The sequence below is a fragment of the Urocitellus parryii genome, chromosome 13, assembly GCF_045843805.1.
Source record: "Urocitellus parryii isolate mUroPar1 chromosome 13, mUroPar1.hap1, whole genome shotgun sequence".
NCBI classification, from domain to species: Eukaryota; Metazoa; Chordata; class Mammalia; order Rodentia; family Sciuridae; genus Urocitellus; species Urocitellus parryii.
In genome coordinates, this window is record NC_135543.1 from 51,966,599 (window position 1) to 51,992,129 (window position 25,531).

General features: G+C 38.8%; 1 protein-coding gene across 1 annotated transcript in view; it reads right to left on the reverse strand.

Moving 5' to 3' along the window:
* Positions 1–215: 215 nt before the first annotated feature.
* Positions 216–25,531, reverse strand: part of Myom1 (myomesin 1) — a 129,643-nt gene continuing 104,327 nt past the window's right edge. Inside the window, exons 25-37 of the mRNA XM_026394533.2 lie at positions 23,725–23,861; positions 21,515–21,659; positions 20,699–20,758; positions 20,339–20,406; positions 15,979–16,092; positions 15,234–15,321; positions 14,204–14,242; positions 14,003–14,108; positions 10,178–10,341; positions 7,340–7,376; positions 7,074–7,096; positions 4,683–4,738; positions 216–1,027 (exon numbers count right to left, since the gene is read on the reverse strand). Coding sequence (XP_026250318.2) covers positions 734–1,027; positions 4,683–4,738; positions 7,074–7,096; positions 7,340–7,376; positions 10,178–10,341; positions 14,003–14,108; positions 14,204–14,242; positions 15,234–15,321; positions 15,979–16,092; positions 20,339–20,406; positions 20,699–20,758; positions 21,515–21,659; positions 23,725–23,861 — 1,331 coding nt within the window. The 3' untranslated portion in view covers positions 216–733. The remainder of the gene's footprint in view (positions 1,028–4,682; positions 4,739–7,073; positions 7,097–7,339; positions 7,377–10,177; positions 10,342–14,002; positions 14,109–14,203; positions 14,243–15,233; positions 15,322–15,978; positions 16,093–20,338; positions 20,407–20,698; positions 20,759–21,514; positions 21,660–23,724; positions 23,862–25,531) is intronic.

Consider the following 25,531-nt stretch of genomic DNA (forward strand, 5'->3'; position numbering starts at 1 on the left):
GGGTATCTTAACCATGAGATTTGCTTGATTATATGGTAAATGACCCGATGCACAGCAACTGTAATTTCAAACCTCTGATGGCTTATCTGGTTGTGTTCTGGAGGTTCTATTTTAACCAAAACATGTACACCAGAAAATGTGCTGTGAGAAGTGTCAAGGAAGAGCTGCAGAGGAATCCCAAATGAGCAGCAAAACAGAATTAGAGAAACACTAGGAAAGGTGTGAGGCCGTTTATTCATACCAAGGAGGTGCCAGATCACAAGGCTACCCACAGAAATGCACATCACTGTTGTAACAACATACCAAACACACGGATGGCTTACCAACTGGTGTCCATTGTGATAGGATGCTGGAGTATCATCGTAATCCACAAGAAGTTACTGGTAAAACCTCATCCAATCCCTACTCTGCCCCACAACACGTTCCCCTGCTCTCTGACCATCATTCAATGTCCCTCCAACATTATTCTGATCTTTTCCTTAAAATTAATAAATGTGCTACCAATGGTATTTTCTCAGCTCATAATTTATAGGCAATGAAAAACTATTAAAGTGTCATTAGTAGTTCTTTTTTAAACATATGAATTAGATTTGACTCCCCTACCCCAAGCCAGCACAAATTAGGAAGAGACTGTGATGTTGTCCTTGTCCATAACCCAAACCACTCACACACAAGCAGCACAGTCAGCTCAGCTGGTCTTGGCACCCCCTGCACCCCTCAGCCCAATCTCCATTCACTTGGACTTCTGGTTGCCTTTCTGGGACTCCGATGCGACCTTCCTTGCCTCCTCCTCTGGGATGAACACGCTGACCGTGAAGTCGCTTGTCTCGGTGCCGTACTTATTCTTCACCACCAGCCCATACTTTCCTGAGTCAGCCGTGCTCACACCCGAGATGGTAAAGTAGGCAGTCTTGCCGGCCTCGAACCTGAGGTTGCAGTGGTCATCTGAGGCCAGCGACTTCTCATTCTTCAGCCAGGAGACCTCTGGAGTTGGGTCGCCCCACACATTGCAAGTGAGATTAAGGGCCTGCAAAACAGGTTTTAGAGGTTGGGGGAGAGGATAAGTCAGATGCATGATCCAACTTCAAGAATCTTGCTGGCTGGCTGGCAGTTTGGAATGACCAGATGGAAGACAAAATATAAATCCCCCCCAAATCGGGGCTTAAAGTAATGATGTGTGTGCACCTGTGTGAGTGACAGTTTGAAATCACTCATGAGTAGGTTTTTGTAGGGCCAGGGCTTTCCGGCTTCTGGAATGTCTGTCCTCAAAAAACACTCAAAGGAGTTCTATTTCCATTCCCTGTCTCCTCCGCTTTCTCCTTCATAAACACATTGATGGCTTTTACTTGAATGTAGTTTTCTGGGCTCTGTATCAGTACAAAACCTCCTTATTGCCACAATCACCACCTGCTCACATTTGCATCTCATTTACGTCACAGAGCCCAGCAGCAGAATGGGAACAGCTGCTCCAGATAATGTAACTTATTTTCACATTCCATCTTCCTCCTTTTACTTTGCTTCCCAAACCCCAGTTAATCTGTACAACTGCAGAGGTGCTCTACCAAAACCTAGCCTAAATAAGATATTCCCATCTGTGCTGAAATCCTCTTAGTCTAAAGAATCGGTACTCAGGCTACAGTCTTACACTACCTTAAAAATAATCTTCTTATTCTAAAGAATTGGCATTCAGGCTACAGTTTTACACCACCTTACTTTTTTTTTTTTTTTAATATTTATTTTCTAGTTCTTGGCAGACACAACATCTTTGTTGGTATGTGGCTGAGGATCGAACCCGGGCAGCACGCATGCCAGGCAAGCGCGCTACCGCTTGAGCCACATCCCCAGCCACCACCTTACTTTTTATTGGAAAAAAATTAAATAACTGTAGATTCATGTGCAGTTGTAGGAAATAATAGAGATCCTGTGTACCCAGTTTCTCCCAATTGACATTTTACAAAAGATCATACAACATCATAACCAGTACATTGACATTGATCTTGCTTAATTTTTTTTTTAATTTTTATTTTTTGGTACTGGGGATTGAATCTGGGGACTATTAACCACTGAGCCTTCTGCCTCAGCCTCCTGAACTGCTGGGATTACAGGCATGAGCCACTATGCCCGGCTCATTTTATTTGTATTCTTTTGTATTTGTTTGGAAGTTTTGTTCTATTCCTCACTTGTGCAAGTCCTTGCATCTACCATCAGAGTCAAGATGCATATTTCATTGCCATAAGAACCCCTGTGTTGTCCTTCAACTGCAACTACGCCCACCACTGCCCTCCAACTTCTCAATGGCATTCCTAATTCCTGGAAACCTCTAACCTGTTTTCCATTTCTAAAATTTTTCCATTTCAAAAAATAAGAAAAAATGCAAGAATAGATATATAAATAATGTCTACAATATGTTATCTTTCAGGATTAACTTAAAAAAATTTTTTTTTTAGTTGTAGATGGACACAATACCCTTATTGTATTTGTTCATTTTTATGTGATGCTGGGGATTGAACCCAGTGCCTCACACATGCCAGGCGAACACTCTACCACTGAGCCACAATGCCAGCCCTCAGGATTGACTTTTAAACTCAGCATAATTCCTTACAGATTCATCTAAACTGTTTCATCTATCAATAGTTTGCCCCTCTTTATTGCTGAATAGTATGCCATGGTATATACATGCCTGTAAGAGTCATCTGTACTATTTACAGCTTGGGAACATTATAAAGTGCTATGACCATTATTATACTTTTTGTTGTTGTTGTTTTCATTTTTTTTTTTTTTGGTACCAGGGATTGAATTCAGGGATGCTTAATCTCTGAGACACATCCCCAGCCTGTTTTAGATTTTTATTTTGAGACAGGGTCTTGCTAAATTGCTTAGGGCCTCTCTAAGTTGCTGAGACTAGCTTTGAACTCATAATCCTCCTGCCTCACTCAGCCTCCTGAGCTACTAGGTGTAGTTTGTTGGTGTTTTTTTTTTTTTTAAATATAAACATAGGTTTCCATTTCTCTGGGATAAATGCCCAATGTGCAATTGCTAGATTGTACAGTAAATGCATGATTCATTTTTTTTCCCAGAAATTGCCAAACTGTTTTCCTAAGAAACTGTATAATTTTGGTTTACATTTCTACCAACAATATACAAGTGATTCCGTTTCTCCACATCTTACCAGCATTGCCACTCTGGATTTTGTTGTTGTTGTGTACCATTTTGTATTATAGCAACTCTGGTAGGTGTGTCATGATATTTCATTGTGGTCTTTCACTTCCCTGATGGCTGATGATGTTAAATTTACTTCACATTTTAAATTCTATTCTTGCATTTGTTTCTTACTAAAAATCCACAAATTATAAGGAAAGAAATACAGATCACAAGGGACAAAGAAAAACATGTTCTTCTAAATATCTTACTAATGGGTCTTCTGTGATCACTTGTTATCTCTTCTGTAGGAGTAAAAATTGGGTAGATCAAGAAATCTATTTTTATCCCATAATTAATTGGCATTTCTTACTGAATTATTCTACAGATACATTTCAGAAAGAAATGTATGAGTCAGCTTATTGCCATTAAGCTTAAACAAGCAGACCAGGCATATAATTTTGGAAATTGTGATTATGTGGGGTTAGAGCTTAAACGAAAACTCCCAAACTCCTGAAGCATTATGGGAAACTCATATCTGTGCTTTAGACTTGAGTTACAATTTACAAAGTGCTTTCATATACACTCCCTCTCATCACTACCCAGTGGGTCCAACCTCATTAGGTGAGGGAAATGGAATAGAGGATTTAAGGACAAAAGCAACCCTGTGATGTCGAGCTTAAATTCAACTGTGATTACATTTTCTACCCATGAAGAAATGCAGCTGATTGGAGCCTCCTCTCATTAACGCATTTTGATATGCCTTGATTTGTTACCTGAGTTCCAAGTGCCCATTGTGTGTCTTCACTATCCTTTGAGGTGGGGAAAAGTTTTGTTCCACCATAAATATCTCTCCAGTTATGGCTGCCATATTAAACTTGTTTTAATGAGATACAGGAATGATGAAAGTGAATACAGGTCAGAACACTGCTTCTCAAAGAGATTATTATGGAGCCAAGAACATTTAAAATCAAGTGGAGAGAAATCAGTTTTTAAAAGAAACAAAGTCTATAGAAAGGCTTGGAGCAGTCTGTGTCCCTGCAAAGGTGAGGCACTTTGTAACAGTATGGCCATTTCCCATTGTGTGTTAGAGGTCATTTCTTTCTTCTGTTATATGTGTCATAGAGTTATGACTGAAAATTTTCAGTTTCTCATCAGTATAAAGGGTGACTCTAGAGAGATACTAAGTGGTCTCTCTCTATGTCCACATGAGACAAACTTGCATCTTGATGCCTACAAAATATTAAGATAATTTTTTAAATATTTATTTATCTATTTTAGTTGTAGTTGTCAATACCTTTATTTTATTTATTTATTTTTATGTGGTGCTGGGGACTGAGCACAAGGCCTTGCACATGCTAGGTGAGAGCTCTACCGCTGAGCCACAGCCACAGACCAGGATGATAATATTTTAAACCCCGTATTTAGCTATTTTGGATAAGTATAAGCCATGCAATAAGATGGGGATCAGGGAATAAGTACATTTTAAAAATGGGACACAGTCTGAGGTGCTGGGAGCAGAGACAGGAGTGCTTCATACTCACCTTGCCCTCCTGGATGGTGACCACATCAGGGAGACCGCCCAACACCCGGGCACGATCTGCAATCATAGGCATTTTCTGGTTAATCACTGCAATTGTGAGGGCCAGTGACTACACTCACAAAACCATCCCAAGGGATGAATTTCCCAATTTTGTTTTCCCTCTCCTGATGGTTATTTTATACTTTCATTAATAAGCAAGTAAGAAAATGATCCAGTGGTTCTGAACTTTAATCCTTTACCTACATATTGTCCACGCATGGGTACTTGCTGCTGTACCTAAACTACCAGTTTGGGATTGCTTTGCCACTTTTAGACCAGTTCTACAATTTTCATGGCTATTTTCAGCCCCAGCCCTTCTGCAGCTTAGTGAGGCTAAGCTCAAGGAGGCAGAACAAATCTTAATGGATGGTCTCCAAGCCCAGTGTGGCCTCTTTATAGATCTCCCTATGTTGAGCACTGTTTGCATAATGGAAGGGCCGTATGCTGGGCAGCTCTGGAGGCTCATGCAGATGTGGGCTTTCTTTGAGGCCTTCCAGACAGCTTTCTTTTCTTGTTTCCTGGTGTCTCTTCACAGTTCTGTGCAAACCACTATCTTTGGCTGAGGGTAAAGGCCCTCAGAAGAGGGCATAAGGTATTGGATGGGTGATGGAATCAGGGGCTAGTGCCTCTGGCAAAGTCCTATGTTCTGGGTCTGGATACCTAAGTTCCAGGGAAGGGACTTTTCTGTAACACATCTCCAAGCCATCCTCTCTGGCACTAACACAGTGGCCACCAGCCTTGTGTTTTTAGGCCTACTTCAACTAACCTATGATGCTTGATCCTTATTTCTATAACTCCCTTCTCCACAGAGAAACTTGACTTCATTCTACTATTGATTCCATGGTACCACCTGTGGGCCTAGTCCATCACCTGGTTCCCTGAGCGACTTGCTGTGTGATATCAGGCCAGTCACTTTGCTGGATGGGCCTCAATCTCTGGGTATGGAGTAGATGGAGGGTGGGTTTACATTTGACCTAGGGATATTAAATTTGCAAACCTGCTCCACAGTATCCATGGGATTTTGGGGGTTGGGTGGGGGCGGGGGCCGGGTGGCACTGAGAGAAGGCCTGGAAGGGGGCTGGGGTAGGGAGCTGGGTCCCCAACCCAACTTCAATTAGGAGTGGGTAAGCTTTACCTATTTTATGGATCGGGTCTCTGTGGAAGATTTTGAAGTCAGTGTCCCATGCCTTATAGAAATATAAAATCTCTGAGGCAGAAGAGCTCTAGGAGTACATGACCTAGAGGACCAGGCTCCTTGTCCACAGGGGAGTTCAAGGACTGGAGAGGCAGGAAACTGCTTGGGGATGTGGGCTTTGCTGGGTGCATCCAGGAATGGGAGGGACATAATAATGCCCTCTCCTGCTCTGACACTCCCTGATCATGCTTCTGTGACCCTGTTCTGGCTTCTGCCCCTTTATCACTAGCAGCAGCCTTACAAATGCAGGGTCTGAGCTGGGAAAGGGGAAAGGAAAGAGGAGGGGAGGGAAACAGTACAAATGAAAGGTTCAAAGTTCCTCCCGGAGAACCTGGTGCCATGGGGAAGTGAAGGATGACTTCCCTTCTCATTCCTCCTAGTCCCCTTCAATTCCAACTCAGGATCAACTCTACCATTTTAACCCATGACAATATCTAACTTCTGTCTCCTACACCAAAAAAGAAACGGATTAGTCAGACTTCTGGGATCCTGCAGGGCTGTTGCAGTTCTAAAAATCTTTATGTGTGAAGCAAATAGCTAACAGAAGTGTAACAGCAAGTGCATTTCTGAATGTGCAAACTTGACAGTTTGGTGTGTGTCCACAAGTGCTGTGATTCATTTGATCAGTTCAACAAATATAAGAAGAGCCTCCTTTGGCAGCTTTTATCTAATAGGCACTTTCAGGAAAATATACACTACTTGTTGGGAACAACTTACAGGGATTTACCTGATGTCAGATTTACAATGTTTCTTTTTGTTAATGTATATATATATATATATATGTATATGTATATGTGTGTGTCTGTATATGATTTCTGATGCATTCTGTCTGCAAGTGACTCTCAACCGATTCTGTGATTTGCAACCAAGAGATTTCTCAGGATGTTTGGGTGATAGCTCAAGTCAAGAGCTGGGTGACATTCTTTCATTGTAACCTGAAACCTTCCTTCTTTCCAAAGACATTCTTACTCACAAGACTAAAATAGAAACATATGTAGAACACCTAAGATTTAAAAATGAAAGAAAGAAAGAAAGGAGAAGAAGGGGGTGGGGGGAAATCACTTTCACTCTCCTCCATCTGTCCTTATGAGAGCAAAATGAAATCCTATTTCAGATCTACACCCAGAGTACATTGGGGTGGGGGGCGGGGTTACTTACTTTTCTCGGCAATGGCAGCTTGTCTGTGGTTGAGAGAACGAACAAACATAGAAACAAAGAAGAGTTTTGTTTAGTGGGACTTTAAGTAGCTAGCTTGACTGCATTTTACTGCTTCAAAGATATTTCACTGCTCAAAATAGCAGTGGGAAGCAGGGCTTTTACTGCACTTGAAACAAAAGCCTCTAACTCTCAGATGGGTGAACAGTGCACAAATTTCCAGGGACATTACTGCATAGAGGTAGCATTTGCCAGGAAAGGGGACTTACTTCAACCTCTGGAACTCAGCAAAGGCTTCATCAAATGCTAAAAGAAAAAGAAGAAAAAGAAGAAAGTTAGAATTTTCTCACCAGAATTCATGATGTGGATGCACAGGGGCTGATTCACACTCACACCTCGGGGCCACGGTGATCAGCCAAACTGACTTTGAATGAGACTGACTGCCTGTGTGTTCACCGCGCAGCTCAACGCCCTCAACAAGACAAGCGAGTACTTTGTAGGCAAAAAATATGAAATAGTAGATTTTCGATGCTTTTGCTTCAGTGGGAGACTTTCAACCCTTTAAGCAGAAGGGCAGTGACTCGCCCCACTGGAGGGAGAAAATGGGACTAAAAGCCTATTTCAAATAAAAGTTGGTTGTCTACTAAGCATCCCGAGCATCAAAAAAGCTTATTAAATCATTTCCAATGTCACAGGCTCCCAGCTAGACAGTCTAATGTCTTTATGTTGTGTTTCTGGTCAATTTGGGCAAAAGGACACAGTGAGTTACAGTCTTCACAGTGTGTGCCAAGGCTCGCCTGAAGCGATGTTTCTGAGGCTGATGGAGCTGAGATGAAAGACAGAGAGACAAGGAGACGAGAACTAGAGTGCTGCAAAGGAAATTTTTTTCCTGTGCCGGGGGCGTAAGCCATTCTGACTGAAGACTTTCGGCAAAAAGGAAGCTTTGTTTTGAAATCCTTTTCACCTGGTCTTTGAGCTCCTCTGTGATCTGGGAATCATTATTTCAAGTCTACAGAACAATTAGATTATACTAGTTCCCCACCCTCATTTTACAGATGGAAAAATAAATATAAAGTTAGGCTTCAGGTTGTCAATCCTTATTTTTCTCATTTGTTAAATGACCCAAAGGAAAGGTGGGCAAAGCCAGGTTGAGAGTATAGGACTTCTGCTGGTCCCTATATCACATTTAGAATTCTATAAAGGGCCAGAGTGGAACCAATTTGTGATGACAGTGGCAATGTTTTATCGATCAGACAACACACAGCGTTTGGCTTGAGGAGGATTTGGGGGTGAAGTAGTTAAATAAGTTTTGGTGGGCCAAATTAAGAAAGAACAAATTTTTTAAAAAGTTGCAAATATATTCACCCACATATTGCTTCTCTTTTACTGCTGCATTTTAAATGATCACATTGACTATCACTTTGCGTTTGTGATGCAGGCAGAGTGTGGCCCAGAAAGCTCAAGTCCCTCAGGAGCAACTCTCATTCCTGGGAACACTTTGGTGGGTCTGTGTAGGCACATAGGTGAGTGGGGTAGGGTCAGGGGATCCAGCACAATAAAACTTCAATGCAGGCTTGAAAAGTGACTCTCTCAAACTCCACCCTTTGAGGATGCAAAGCACTAAGAGTTATTGCACATTTTGACTGTATTTTACAAAGAAGTGGCGGGGGTGGGGTAGTCAGTCCACAGCCTCCTTTAGCATCTTCCATCTAGACTATTTTACTTCTTCAGGAAAGAATACAAGGAAGAGTGTAGTAGCAGGAGGGGGAAATGGCACAGAGTATTTTTACTTAAAATTGTGCATCTTTTAACTTTTAAAATTTTAATAAGTATTTGGGCATCAGCTCTGGTCTTGCTCTTTGGAAACTGTCTGCATGCATCTCTCATAGCTCTCTTCTCTTCCCTATCCTCTCCAGAATCCCCTATTCTCTCAGCAGATGACTAAGAAATCTGGGCCCATAGGGACTGAGAGTCTCCAGCTTGCTTCTGTAACATTTGCCTTTGCTTCTTCAGGTTCACTCCTCTAGTTATGGAAGAAGAGTCTCCTTACTCCTTTCCAGAGTGAACACTTTCCCCTCTGCCCTTGGTCTCGCCCTGTCCATCCTTCAGAACTTTGGTACATCAGTGATTCCTCTTCATCCACATCTTCAGTCCTACCAGCACAACTGGTATCTTGGACTCTATGAATATGCTCAAATTTCAATCACTGTGAACTATGGCTTTTTATTGTTTGTTCTTATAAAAGTGATTGGAGTCAACCTGCCCTTCTTTGAAAGCATCTTCCTGCAAGAGTTGTGCTTTCTCTCCAGGTTTACTGTCTCTACCTTACTTTTCATTGATTGTCCACCTACCAATTTCTTGCTTCTACCACCAAGGCTGACTAAAACTGCTTTACCAAAACCACAACTAATAAAATTCACAGGAGGCCATTGTTTTAAGCTGAATTCCTATACTAGGCCCCAACAGACCAGACCAAACCAGAGTACAGTCACTTATGCTAGGTGCCACGCAATCAAATAAACTTTAAATCAGGCAGTTTTCTAAAAACTGGGATTCACAGCAATCAGAAGAGGCCCAATCAAACTGAGCCAGCATGCTAAGGAAGTCTCCTCTGCTTTAATCCTATAAAGAAAGTAACTGAAGGAATCTGATATAAATTAATCTGCTTTTTTGTATTATGTCATTTTCTTAAAAAAACACATTTTTTAGTTGTAGTTGGTCACAATACCTTTGTTTTATTTATTTATTTTTATGTGGTGCTGAGAATTGAACTCAGGGCTTCGCACACTCTAGGCAAGTGCTCTACCACTGAGCCACAACCCCAGCCTTCCATTATGCTGTTTTCTTGATCTTGCTCATGCTACCTTATAAAACCCAACTGCTGTATAATAAATCTGGGGAGTACTTTTCTATTTGGTACATAGGAATGCTGCCTGATTCATGAATCACTAGTAAAAGACAATTAAATCCTAAACTTAGATTGTTAAAATTTTGTTCTTTGACGTCACCAACATCATACCTCTTTTGACATCACAAACATAATTACTTTGTTTTTCATTAAGATTCACTGGCTATAGCAAGTTTGAACCTGCAGAATATTGGTTTACCTTGTCCAGAAAGATCCACTGTCTTCTGGTGTCCAGTTTTACCATCAAAGAGTTCCATTACATATTTTCCTTTGTCATTTGGAGTGGGCTCATTGATTTGTAGCCAGATTTGCTCCCCGGTGACCCCACTCTTAACTCTGTCTGTGTACTTAATACCAGCCCCACTGTTGAAATCAAAGAAAGCATTGTTACTGTTTGCTTTCATGCAGAGCTGATTCTTTCCTCTGCCTCTTATTAAAGGCTTCACAGTAAACTCATAGACTTTCAAAAACCATGGGCTCTGTGTATGTTATTCTTCTGCTTCAGAGAAATTATGGGCCTGAAGCACCATACTTGGATTCCAATGCTTTGGGTCTGAGAGTCTGAACATTTATTTAATGCCCCATAATGAGTCTAGGGCCCAAGGTAGCCTATTAAATAGGAGCAATACTCTCAGTGGTATAAATATCTTTGTTTTTACTTGGGTTTATTTATAGGACTAAAGGACTCTTTCAAGCTAAAAGGCCAAACTACGTATTATTTTGTTGCATATTTCATGCAGATGATTTATGGCTATAAACTGGATTTTATAAGCCAGTCAAAAACACTCATGGAGACTCATCTGGGCCTGACATCTATTAACATAGGTTATTCCAAAGCTATTTAAAACGTATGTAAAAATGCACTTGGTAATAGAGCCAAGAGTGAATGAAAAGCAGAATGGCTGCCAAAATGAATGAGGCATGTGCTCTGTCCCTGTAAGTTTCTCAGTATTCTACAGTAGGTCACAAACAGACCCCTGCATTGTGTTCTCTGTAAGAGAAGAACAGGAAATATAGCCCTTTGTACTGTGATCTGACAAATGCTACTGCCATAAATGAAATACGAGAAAAGTATGTAAACACACTCTGGCTGTTAAAAGAAATTTCATCAAGAGTTTGTAAAAGTGTAAGAAAATAAGAAAAAAAAGACAGTATACAAAACTACTTTTTTTACAGTAACAATTATACACAGAGAAAAGATTGGAAGGAAGTACCTTCCAAATGTTCCTATTTTTGGTTAGTAAAACTATGGACAATATTGTAAAAAAATTGAAAAAAATAAGCTGAGACAGTAGTAGATTTTGTGTTATTAGAGGAATAGCATAATGTCTACTTGTCTGAGGAAGAGTGAGCCAGGAAGAGCTGACAGAGATGAAGACAGAGGCAAACTACTGAAGAGAAAAGAAAAAGAAAAAAAAAAAAAGACAATATTGTATTATAAATTCTTTTTACTTTGTAATCTGATTTCATAAATGTATTTTCTAAGACAAGTGTGTTCTATGTTTATAGTTGTAATAAACAAGATTAACTTTAAAAAAGAAAAAAATTTCACCAAAAATGATTTCTTTCAGATATTTAGTATTATTTTATTACATGCTTTGAAGAATACCTACTTATATAAATATTAAAGATATTAAAAATTTAAAAGCCATAAAATATAAGGTACCCACAGATTTTTAACCTGATCATCTATATCCCCAGATTTTAACCTGAGCAATAGACATGTCTTAGAGAGTAAGACAGACTGTGATCTACTTTGTTATGATAAATCTGTTCTTTAATCTCTGGTTAACATGAAAACTATACCTTACATATGTTAAGCACTTCAGATGAAATGTGTATTATTTCTTCTACTTTATATAACAGAAAACTGATATTCATAAAATTAAGTCATTTACCTAAGACTATAATGGAAAGTAGGAGCAAAGTCAAGACTAGAACCCATTTAATTTTTTTTAAGTATGCCACATACTTAAAAAAAAAAAAAAAAGCTAAGACAATCCTTGATTCCTGAGTCCTTCATAGGCACATGAATACACAAGAAACTCATGTGAGTAGAGCAATGAGACCAAACAAGGTTAGAAGTTTATGCCTTGCTAGTCTAATAGCCATTTCCTAAAAAATGTCAATGTTCTCTTTTTTGGAACAACTAATTCTTTTAGAGATGATATAAGGCTCTTTGATGGATGGTTCAACTAATCTTTCTTCTCTCATTCTTCTTACTGATAAATTAGAATGTCCTAGATGTCACAGAGGAATTTCCTAGAATTTGATCTATTTTACCTTAATGACTATGTTCCTAAAATGTATTCTGAAAGAAATAGAACAAAGGAATGAAACCCCAAGCATTTCCTACTGGAATTTTACTACTTCTCATCTTTTAGAATTCTGAAAATGATTATTAATAATAACAATAAAATAATAGTCTACATAAGAACAAAGCTGTTTCAAAGTAGACATAAACTACCTAGTTTGGGTTAATTGTTTAATCAGACCTTTTTTTTTTTTTCAGTGCTAAGGATACAACTTAGAGACTGTGTATATGAGACAAGTGCTCTACCCTCAGCCCTAGACTTTTAAAACATTATATTTATTTAATGGAGAGACATGCTCTTTTGACACATGTATCTATTATATAATATTTAAATCTGGTGAAACATATCTATTTTTTCACTTTTCATTTCTTTATGGTGAAAACTTTAAAAAATCCTTTCTTCTAGCTTTTTGGAAATGCAAAGTTTATTATTGTTATCTATAGTCACCCAGCTGTGCTGAGCACAACAGAATTTCTTCTTATCTAACTGTAACTTTTAGTACCCATTGATCAACCACTCCCTAGCACCACCATCCCATTCTAGACTTTTAATGCAATTTGAACAGAGGGTGAGTAGTGGGTATGCCATGATAAACCAGGCTCTGGAGTGAGGCTGCCTGGGCACAGGCCTCTTCAATCCACCTCTTTGCTGTGTGACCTTGACTAAGTCATCTCCTTGAGCCTGAGTGTCCACATCACTGTAAGGAGTACCTGTTCCATAGAGTGTGGGTATGAAATAGCCCATATATCCAAAGGGTAGGAACAGTGCCCAGCATACTGTCAATGTCCACTGAAGGCACAACATGAATAAACAAACAATTGTTATCTGCGTCCTCCTGGAGATACCACAGGACCTACTTTTTAGTGAGGTTCTGAAAAACATTAGGTAGTTTGGAATGGAGGTACATTGCATCCTAAGATTGGACTGCAGTTGACTACACCCACCAAAGATTATCTACACCTGTTCTCTGTTCACTTTCAGCTCAGGATATCTTAAGGAAGCACAGAGGTTAAGAACCCTGACAAGTTTGTGAAGGAGAGGACTGGTTTGATTTAGAAACCCATTTTGGCTCTTGAACATGAATACAATCCCTCTGTAACTCCACAAAGGCAGCCTGGGATTAGGACCAATCTTCAGGCTCAATCCAGTTCAAACACAAATCCCCAAAGTCATCTTGAGGTCTCCGAAGCCTTCGGAGGGTGGACAAGAAACAGGCTAACGCCCAACTGAGCCAGTTCATGCAAACAACAAGGATAAGCTTGAGCTCTCCTCTAGAAAAAGCTTCTTGGTACAGCCATTACTTTACATAACAGGAAATCTGGTGCCTCCTGATGCACTCTGCTTTTGTTCTGTTCCAGAACACAGCATGTGCTAGCTGAATACAGAAACAGTGGCCTGGAGACCTAGCAAAGCAGGGACAATTGAGTACTACCATTTGGAGGTAGAGGTTCCATTATAGAGATGTTTGTGAATGGTGAACTTCGTAGGTCACCAAGGAAGATGTTGTATTGTAGCCATGACTGGCTTCACCATGTACATGGTGAGGGAAAGAGCTAACCTTGTAGTAAGTGAATGGCCTGGGTGTTCCTGTCCTAAGTCAGACCTGTGAATTAAGAAGTCTCCTTATCTGAAAGGCACAGCTTTCCCCCCCTTTCACTCCCTAGTGAAGAAAGAATTTCTATACAGTAAGAAAGTTTCCGTTTACTTACTTGTGGGACCAGTTAACTTTCAAATCATCCAGGTAGTAAGTAACAAAAGAGTACAGTCGGATGCCCTCAGCTGTGCTCTGGATTTTCAGGTCAGTAGCAGACAAAGCTGAAAAGAAGAACACAGCATATTTCATGCACTTGTAAGTCCATGCTGGAAGGAGAATGGTAAAGCATTGCTGTGGTGAGAAAATCTTAACTTACCTATTTTCCTGCATACTTCAGTCATCAGTTCATTGAAGGCTGTGGATAGAAGTTCATAGACAAAATTTTAGCAAAAACACACTCAACGTAAGGTCAAAACTTAAAGTGTTAACTCTCAAAAACTGTGTGGTGGAGGGCATTGGACACAAGGTCAATTTGTTGACCAACTGAAAATCAGTGCTCTTTGAGGGGCAACTGAATTTTTATCAGGTTTTCAAAGATCTCTGCTTACTTTGATATATATATATATTTTTTCCTGCTAATTCTTTGTAATTACCACCAGGTTTATATTTTAGAGAAAGAGCCATAGTGAGATTTCCAGGAAGGTTCTTGGCTTTAGGATTTTCTTCCTTCTCAAGTCCCAGGAAGCTTTAGTTTACAGTACAGGAAGTTTTCTTATCTATGTCATCAATTCATAATGAATTAACCATCTCTCTTGGCTGAACTTCCTCAGCCTAATAATGCTTTTTGCCAATAAACATGTAACCCTGACTTGGCCAAGAGTAGGAAAGTGAAATCAAAGTCAGACTTCTGCTGTTGGTTAGCAAATACTGTTAAAAGATCTTGTTCAGGAACAAAATTGGAAGTTTGGTGGGGGGGGGATGTCACAAAAATATTTTCATTATCATGCTATATTTGTCCTTAGTAGTCTCTGAAATGGAAACAGCTTTCTTGCTTGGCTAATAACTGTGAGGCTTCAAATTTCACATATAAATTGCTGTCCTTAACAATGGACTATTTTTCAACATGCTTCTCATAGAAATAATGACTTAAATTGAAAACAGACCCCTAGTGCCCTGTGTACTATAAATTTTCTGAGAATCAAAAGTACACTTTTGATTTCTAGGAAGACCAAAAATGATTAAAAAAAATGGTAGTTTACTCTGCTGGAATTTCAATTAAATTGAAATCTATGGACCAAAAAAAAAAAAAATCAATATGACTTCAGTCGTCAGCCCAGTCTCCACCATAATCCTGGTAACCTTCATAGAAAACACACAGAACAGATCACAGCAGTTGGTGGACTGACCTTCATCCACAAGCTTCAATCTGCTCTTATCTTTTCCTCGATCATCTTTTAGGATAACTTCATAAAATCCAGCATCCTTCTTGGAAAACTAAGGGGAGATTGATAAATTATTTTGCAGCTTGTTGTAGAGTTTAGGGTATGGTAAACAGCATTTTTCAATTCCTTGATTTATGAAATGCCTTCAAAACACAGACCAAATAAGCATTTAGCCACACAAGTGATGAACGATTCATAGATGTGTTTATCCATAATAATTTGCCTAGCTAGTCATCCTGATTTTGTTACCCTCTAAGGCTATAATTGATTTCAGCCAAAGTCTTTAAATCCTTTGCTATGCCCTCATTTATTTAAAACTAATGATCCATATAGTTGAAACTGTGCTCTTTTAGACAAAATGTAGATGAAAATCTGTATGCTTAATGAATACTGCATCTGATCATCTCTGTTCTTTTAGGAAACAAGTTATTAAGAAGCTTGCATACAAATAACAAATAACACTTAGCTACCTACATTAAAAAAAAAAAGTAACACAAAAAGCAAGAGTTGTGGCATCTGGCTGGTACTGGTTGGATATTTGACAAGCCCACGCAAATCACAAGGTAGAAATGCTTTTGTGTTCCTACAGCAGTTAGAAGTAAACTGTTGTAAATCCCCAGGGCATGAAATGAATATAAAGTCTAGTGTTTGCTGGGAGGATGTGGGGTAGAGAGCTAATACACCACATTTCACATTTTCAGTCACCTACCTCTGTTATAAGCAGGGTGCATATACCATCCTTAAAGTCATGCTTTTCATCCACTGATATCTCCCTCTCATCTTTGTACCAAATGATGTGAGTCTCCTTCTTAATATTTGCCACCTAGCAGAAAAGCCATAATTACCTTTCTTGACATAAGATCGTATTCTTAGGAAACTAAGCAGTTCTAAATGCAGGCAGGTAGGGAAGAAAAAGTTTGAACACAGAGTCAGAAGACACCAATTTCTAAGGAATCAACTGAAAACTATTTCAATTGAGGAAAGGGTTTAGAATAAAGTGAATCCCAATGAATAAACCTAAGTCAATAGTTATCTCTATTTCCAGCAGTGAACATTATTTTAAAACTATTATGTGAGCTGGGCATAGTGAGGCACACGAGTAGTCCCTGTACTCCAGAGGCTGAGGCAGGAGGATTGTTTGTGCCCAAGTTTGAGACCAGCCTGGGCAACACAGTGAGACCCTGTCTCAATTAATCAATGAAAAAAAATCATTGGGTAGGTAAGAAATAATATATACACATTAACCTACTCACTTGAGTGAAAATAAAAATCTCAAGACCAAAGTAAGGCAAAACCTATCAGATTAAAATATAGCCTATGTCCTAAAAACTAATGGCTTTATTAAAGGCACAGATTGAGTAAACTTCAATCTATATCTGAAAATTTGATAAAAGATAAATAATGAAGCACTGCAAACATATGTAAAGGGGAAGTATGATTTAATAAATTAATTGCTTAGTAATATTGGGTGGACTCATTGGATCTCATTTCACACACATATCATAATGTAAATTTCAGACGAATTAAATAATCTCCTATGGTTAAAGGGATCCTGAGCTTTACATATAACATTTGAATTTTTATTTACAAAGGAGACTATATGCATGTAGTTCTTATATAATCAAAACTGTATGAAAGAGTAAACTTCATACAAATTTAGAAAACAACCCCAAAGATCCCACTGAATAACTTGTAAAATGTACATACAACACACCCACCAAAAGAAACACAACTACAAATCACATGAAAAAAAAAGTTTAGTCTCATTATAAACACGTTTGAACAAGTTTTAAGATGTTAAAAAACTGTCAGCTAATAAACGAACATAAGAACCAATACTGGTAACCATATTGAAACCCATATACACAAATTTCCCTTATGACCCTGCAAACAAATCCATGAGTTATAGAAAGTAACTGGGTTACTAGGTGACATTACTTATGATAAAGTGGCCCCGAGTGAAGAGTTGCATTGGACTAGGAGGAGATAGCAATGCTCTGGGTTTCTCTGAGAACACCAGCTCTTGGAATGTGAACAGATCTGTTGCAGGGATCCTGGAATCTCACTTAGGGTGTTGTTACAAGAGGCTGGATCATTGGAGCTATGTGGTGTCTTAAATCCACATTGCTTCCTGCACCAATGTAGACTTTGTCTCCTTGCACCTCAGTTGTCACCTGAGGTGCAAGGAGACATGTGGACTCCTGTAGGTAGGAATGCCCAGCACTGCCTTTGCAAAGATCTGGGCTCCTCCTCAATCCCTTGGAGTAGACTAGCGCCAGCTGGAGTCTGTGATAGTCTCATGAGTCTGAAAGTTTAGCTGTATATACAACAAGGAGTATAATGCAATAGTAAATTACTAAATTTACACACATTGCCATAATGTAACAAAGAGCTGTGGGTAATAGGGGAAGCTTCATTCTAGCTGGACTGAGAAGGAGGAGGAGGCCTACAGAGATGGCTGAGCTGGGCCTTGAGAAAGGATTTTGCCAGAGAAGTTGAAAGAAGAAGGCCATCTGAAGGACTTGGAACAGCAGCATAATATAGAATGTGTGAATATTCATAATCTATTTCTAGGCTCTCCTTGGTTGGTCAGAATCTGGAGAAGGGGCTGAATTTTCTGAGAGTCATCTGAATAGGACAGGAGTACTCACTCCCAAAGGGAAACAGGTAGTACAGAAAGGAGTGGGAGGTGTGGGGTTCTAGGGAAGGATAGTTTGCTGTAAGATGTAAAAGTGAGTGGGGGCAGTATGGCAGTGGGTAGCCAGGGTGACAGAGAGAGGGTGAGCTGCAGCCTGAGAAAGAGTTATTCAAGAAGTATTGCCACTTCCTGAGAGAAACCTAGAATTGATTTTTCTGGTGAACTGCTATTTCTTTGAGTTTATCAGACCTAGCAAAGACTAGGGCATTGGGTTCTGGCTTATATTAATGACAACTGCATGCCAAGTGCCAAATCCATGATTCTGCTTTTGAGTTACTGCTAGCCACCATGACCACACAATCCAACCCCTCCCTCATTCAACAATACCTTCTCAAAATTTTTTTTTCTTTTTTAATTAAAAAATTTATTATTATTATTATTATTTTTTTGCGACAGGGTCTTGCTATGTTTCGCTTGAACTATGGGCCTCAAGTGATCCTCCTGCCTTAGTGTTCTAAGTGGCTGGGACAATGGGCATGCACCACCAATGCTTGGCTTGCCAAAAGCTTTCCCTCCCTCCCTTCCTTCCTTTCCTCTCCTTTTTTCCTTTTTTCCTCCTCCTCCTTTCTTCTTTTTCTCTCTTCCTTCTTTTTTTGCAGTGCTGGGGATGAAACCCAGGGTTTTGCACATGCCAGGCAAGTACTCTACCACTGAGCTATATCTCCATCCTCACAAACATTTTTGATGATTCACTCAGCTAGAGAACATATATGTTATGGTTTGGATATAAGGTGGCCCTGAAAAGCTCATGTTAGATGATGCAGGAATGTTCAGGGGTGAAATTAGATAACGAGAGCTATAACCTGATCAGTGGATTTAACCATTTGATGGATTATGATTTGCACAGATTACTGGGTAGTAACACAGGCAGGTGGGATTTGACTGGATGACGTAGGTAAATGGGGCTGTGCCCTTGGGGATTATATTTTGTCCTTGGCTTCTCCCCCCACCACACCCTGTCTTCCTGGCTGAGTAGTTTTCTTCCACCATACCTCCGTCATGATGTTCTGCCTCATCTCATACCCCACTGAGCAATGGAGTCAAACAAACATGGACTGAGACCTCTGAAACTGTGCATGAAATAAACTTTTCCTTCTCCAAGTTGTTCTTGTCAGGTATTTTGGTCACAGCAATGAAAATCTGACTAATACAATATGCTGAGATCCAAAAGAGTTTAGAATGCTATATAGAATTTAAAAAAAAAATCTTTCCAAAGGCCTAATAAGACAATTGGTTGTGAGCTATAAATTCCTTTCCAAGCCTTGCCTCTTAAGGTGGCACAGTGGTGAGAATCAGGAGAACAGCTGGAAAACACTCAAAGGTATTGCTGTGCTGGTCTCACAATTTAGATAGGAAGTCCACCAAATAACACTGCAGCTAAGATAAGTCTGGAATAGATCTACCACTTAAATATAGATTTGGCCTAAGACAAAACCAATGTGAGTCTTCTGAGGTTAAGGTTAGGCACACCTAATAAAAAATGCTCCAAAATCTAAAACTTTTGAATGCCAATTTGATCCTACAAGTGGAAAATTCCATGCCTTGTTCACTAATAAAATTTTTAAAAATGTTGTAGAAAATTACTTTTAGGCTGTGTGTTTAGGTGTATGTGAAACATAAATTCACTCTGTGTTTAGATTTGGGTCCCACCTCAAGATATCTTCTCCCTAGCCTCTGCCCCCAAATATATATATTCCAAAATTTGAAAAAAATCCAAAATTCAAAATACTTCTTGTCCAAAGCATTTTGGAAAAGGGATATTCAACTCATAATGAAGAGGTCCTGGGTAACAAATAGGCACAATCACCTTGCCTTCCCACAGGTTTATGGGTGTTTTACTTTAAATGTTCTTTCCCAACCAATGATTACAGTAATACTTGCCGCAGTCTGGCTGGGCACAAATCACGAGCCACTAAAGTAGGAACAAATTTTATTTTTTCTACTGCAAGAAAAAACCTCACACACGCTCTTGGGGAATCCTCCCGAAAAAGCCACGAGGCTCCTCCAGGAACCCCCAGCCGGAAATATCTCACCGGGAAAACCCTCCTCCTGCCCTTCGCCAACCAATGGGAACTCCCGGGGAATCCCCGTGAGAACTAAAAATAGCGCGAGAACTCAAAATTAGCGCTAGAACTCAAAAAGTAGCGGCAGAGGCGGATATTAATGCCTTGCCTGTCAATCAATACTGTTGGCAAAATGCCAGGGGCCATACAGACTCGGCTGTGGCTCTCAGCAAATACTCAACAGTAAAGACGTGCTGTTCATCATTTTGGCTCAAATGGAGGAGATAAAAAAATTGATCTTCTTCTCCATATTCTATTTTCTTTATATTTCCCTTGAATCCAATATTAAAAATGTATCCTCCTCTTACCTTGCATTTCAACAGTACATTACATTCACCTGTCACTTCCCAACTCAAATACTCAGCAAAATGTGGACCTATAAAATTTTAATGACATAAATAATCACTTTATCAATCACAAAATGCAAGATCAAAGCTCATTCTTAAATCCTAAAATAATTTTGTTTGAAGTCAAATTTTAAAAATTATCGATTTAGTTCTAACTATTTTTAATGTCTGAATATTTAATGACCAATATTTTCAATTCTTTTTTATTTCATCAGGTATTAGTAACATAATCAATACTATTCATTTAATTTGTTATGGAAATAATCTTGGAATATTTTATATAAAATTTGGTTTTTACCCTCTCTCTCTGCCTGTTTTTACCTTGTTTCCTGATCCATTCTTGTCGCTGGAATTCAGCTTCTTTCTGGAGCTTTTTATAAACTAGAAGTTGAAAAACAACGGAGTATGAAATTGAGTTGAACAGCATAAATACCATGCCCAAGCCAGCCACCATTGCTAAATAACTTATATTTGTTATTACCATGCTCATATATTGTGATGACTCTACTCATTTTGATTTTTATAGATGAATAAATAGGCTGAGAAAGGTTAAGTAACTTTTCCAAGGTCATAAAGGTAGAAAATAGTGAAATGATATTGGATATCGCAAACAGAGATCTGGCAGCCTTGCCAATGCTTGGTTAAATGCCACATTTTAAATCTTGGCATTTTCCACAGGGGTTTATGGCAGCTGACTACCACAATCTAGTTATAATATATGATTAACAGATTTGGCATGCAGTACTTTTGCATATTTTTCTTCTCAAGTTAAGTAAGTTAGAGTAAGTACATATTGTAAAACAATGTCCTGGCTTATTTCTGAGACACATATACAATCTTGGTTGTGCTATAACTTCTTTCACTGCAGATTTTAGTAAGAAGTGCTTGTTTATACATGAGACTATTTAAATGCAGCCTTGCTTAAGGGCCAGGGATACGCTTGGTATTCTTTTAAATTAATGTTTATTCCTGAAATGAAATACTATGCAAAATATTAACTGAAAATTGTATTTTGATCATAGGAATCCAATTAAGGAACAATTCCCACTACCTTTCACAGGATCTCTTTGTGTCAAGGGGTATTGGCATGGAAGGGAGCAGTAAGGCCTTCCAGTTACTGTTCCTCAGGATTCTTACCATCTCCAATGAGGACAAGAGTAGAATGGCCAGTTGCTTTCCCATCTTGAATCTGGAATGTATACGTTCCCTCATCTTCGTCCTGCAGTTTTTCCATGAACATTTCAATTATGCCAGTGTTTCGGTCAATATGCATCTTGTATTTCTTCAATGTGAAAAGATAAAGAGAGAAATCAGTGAGGTAGACATTTCACTTTGATGACAATAAGTCTGATGAAATAAAAATGAAGCCCAAGAATCACATTTTTAATATTATTTCCTGACAACCAAGCAAGTTCATTAAAATCTTGCACCTGGGAAAAGGAACATATTTCTTATATGAATACATGACCTAGATCAGAACGGATGACCAAATAATTTGAAATTTAATTTTTTTAAGTTTAAATGAAGTTTTGTTACTCTATGTTACAAAATATTGTCAAAAAGTTATTTAAGATTCCCATTTACCTTCCAGATTACACTATTTTTTAGTTAGCAGGGTAATATAAAACTCTAGGTAGCATGGGGGAAACAGCTTATCATTCATTGCTATATCCTCAGCGTCTAGCACATTTCTGGTATACGATGGTCAATAAATAAACATCTGCTAATAATATATTAATTAAATGCTTCTAAAGCATTAAAATCAATTTGTTCTTAATAAACTATTTCATTTTTATTAGGTTGTTTTGTTACATTGTTTAGACAACTTTTTTTCAGAGTGTAAAGGTCAATCTTAGTCCCTGGCACAAATTCCATAAATCTGGATTAATGAAGTTTTGCTATAAAATATATCCCAGAATGAAGGCTTAGGTCTGGGACCAACTCTGTGGCACAATTCATGCCCCAGAGCCTCTTCTGCAGGAAGTCAGTCTCCAGCTGAGACCAATTTTTACTTAGCTTTCTCTGACCCTAGCCTGCTTCTTTCACCTTCTTTTCTCCAGAGAGCACCGCCCCTACATCATGAATAAGAAACTATTTAAACTCTCCAGCTATGGAACTTGACATAGGCAATAGTGTATGCATGCATGGCTACATGTGTGCATGCTTGAACACATAAAGTCTACACATGTGTGTATGTCAGTGGTTATGGGGGAAATGATGCTAACCATAATCTTCCTTCCTGTCCTCCAGCCAGGTGTCCTCATAGCAGTTGATGAGAACACTTTGGAAATGGGGAGGAGATGGACCCCAGTGGACATACAAGTGAAGGGATCTAGCTTTATACAAAGTTACCCTGTATGTTGAAAAGTGCATACAAGGAAATGCTATTCCTCACTAAAGATCCTTAAATGTTTTAACATAAACAGCAATAAAAAGATAATAAGTTGCTAGTAATGGCCACAAGCCATATCTCCTCCCCACTTTCATTTACATCCATGACAGCACAGGAGAGGGCTACAGACCCGGAACCCCAAGTTCTTTAGTACATCAGGGCATTGGCCTAATCATAACTCTACTGATGTCTTTGGGGAGGACAAATAAAGCTCAGATGTATTAAGTCTATCTATAAAAATTAAATTTACATCAAAAGGAAAGGAAATAGCATTATATAGACGTACACAGAAGTATGGAAAAAAGCTCCAAAAGTATATACAATCAAGTACATTAAAAGTTGTAAGAATGTATGATCTGTCCTGAATCATTACAGTGTTTTACAATAAGGATTCATTGCATTTTTAGTTAGAAAGGCAATGAAAGATATTCCTACTGCATTTTCCTGAGCCACTGAAACAAGATATTATTTTCTCCATGTAATGTATCAAGTCTGTTGGGGTTTCTGACACATTAGAAACTAAAGATGGCCTGCATCTTTTTTAACAGCTCATTAAAAATTAACAAAAAATGCCAGAGTTCTGGCTTTTGAAATGGAGAATACTAGTTTACATTTTTTACCAAGCTGTAGAAGTGTGCGATGAATTCAGGAGAGGCAGCTCTGTTTCCCTGGGTTACTATACTTCTTGGTTTACCTGAAACAGTATTGATTTATAACTGTTGTCCTGGAAAAAATTATTAATAGCACTCTCTTTCAATCTCAAAAGTGTCTCAGTTTCAATAATACAATACAGTTCCTAAGTATTTCTTCTTCACATTCTTTTCACATATAAGAATGATTTAGACTCCACTCTACTGCCCAGTAGTTTTCATAACACTTTATCCATGTTCTAGTAGGGCATCCTCCATGTGTTCTACAACGATACATTTAAAAACCTAAAAAGCATAAAACCTACCGGCCCGTCAAAAATTTCCTTCTCATTAAATATGTAGTTGACTTTGGCATTGCCAGAGAGCTTCTCAGCCTGCATCCAAAACCGGACCTGACCTTTCTCCAAAATTTCAACTGCCAACTCTGATTTAGCTGGGACAGCTATAAAAAACAAAAACATAAACACAGTAATTATATTGGTAGCTGATAATAATGATACGGATTGTTCGACACGTGAAAAATTAGACAATGGGAGTCTGACATGGTGGTGCATGCCTGTAATTCCAGTGGCTTGGGAGGCTGAGGCAGGAGGATCACGAGTTCAAAGCCAGCCTCGGTAAAAGTGAGGTGCTAAGCAACTCAGTGAGACCCAGTCTCTAAATAAAATACAAAATGGGGCTGGGGATATGGCTCAGTGGTTGAGTGCCCTTAAATTCAATCCCCAGTACCAAAAAGAAAAAAATAAAAAGGTCAATGGGAATAGTGCTTTTGCAAAGCCCAGAGGCAGTGAGAGCTTTGTAGGAAAAACCTCAGATTGAGGGACAGGAAACCTGGGCTTTTACCCTGGGGCTGTCACCATGGGAAAGTTGTTCACCTTCACTGAATCACAGTTGTCTCAACTGTAAAAAGGAAGAAGATGAACTTACCTCTAGGGGCACATCCAGCTAATATCTGTGACTCTCCTCTATGGCTTTGGTTAGGTTTATTCAAGGGCAATAATGAGATCTAAAGAAGAGTTCTGCACTGGCCCCAGGAGAGCCCAAGGTCTGCTACTAGCAAATGTGTGACATTAGGGTGGTTACCTTGTGTTGCTGGCTCTCATTTGATGTGTCTGTAAATGAGTTGGATTAAACTAAATGCCCTAATTAACCATGATCATTTTCCAGCTCTAACATTCTAAGGTTTAGTATCTTAATTACTTCAGATTATTTAGAAAGGAGTTACATTTGATTTAATTTAACTTACTTCAGGTTTTTTCAAATGTTTTTAAAAATATAGATCTTAAAAAAATGAATTTTGACTACACAGTTGGCCCTCCGTATCCATAGGTTCTGCACCCATGGGATTCAGCCAATGGATCAAAATACATTGTTTTAAATTGCATTTGTCCTGACCAGATGCAGACTGTTTTCCTGTCATTATTCCCTAAACAATGCAGCAGAACAACTGTTTACATATCATTTGCATTGTATTTGGCATTATAAGTAATACAGATAATTTAAATATGTGGGAGAATGAGGGTGGGTTATATGTGGAATATTATGTCATTTTGTTAAAGGGACTTGTGCGTCTATGGATTTTGTTATTGGCAACGGGTCCTGAAACCAATCCCCCACATATACTGTGGGAAGACTATATATTCAGTCATTTAAACCCTATTCTCCTCAGTGATATATTACCTCATTTTAGTTCCAAGACCAAGCAAAATTATTCAGAGGCAAATAAATGAGCCACTATCAAGATGCTCTATCAAAATACAGCATAGCTTTCTTCACCTAGAAAACAGAGGAACCATATGGCATCTCTAATTTATCCTAATATTGCTTAAGCCGTTTGAGTCTCAGTGACATTTAAAAGGTTGGCTGATATCACAAAACTCATTTTTTAATTTCTCACAACTTGGAAGTGTTCTCCAGAAAGGTTCCTCTGGCCGTGGTTTTCTATCAGACGTGGCTCCAGGGCATACTTTGTGGAAAAGGTTGGCTGTTTCTCACAGTTTAGTAATCCTTAACTTCCTTTAGGGGAAATTACTACCATTTATTTCTCTAAATTGTTCTTAAGCTTATTTCAAAAATTTAACATGTGTTATATTTTAAATTACAAGCTAACAA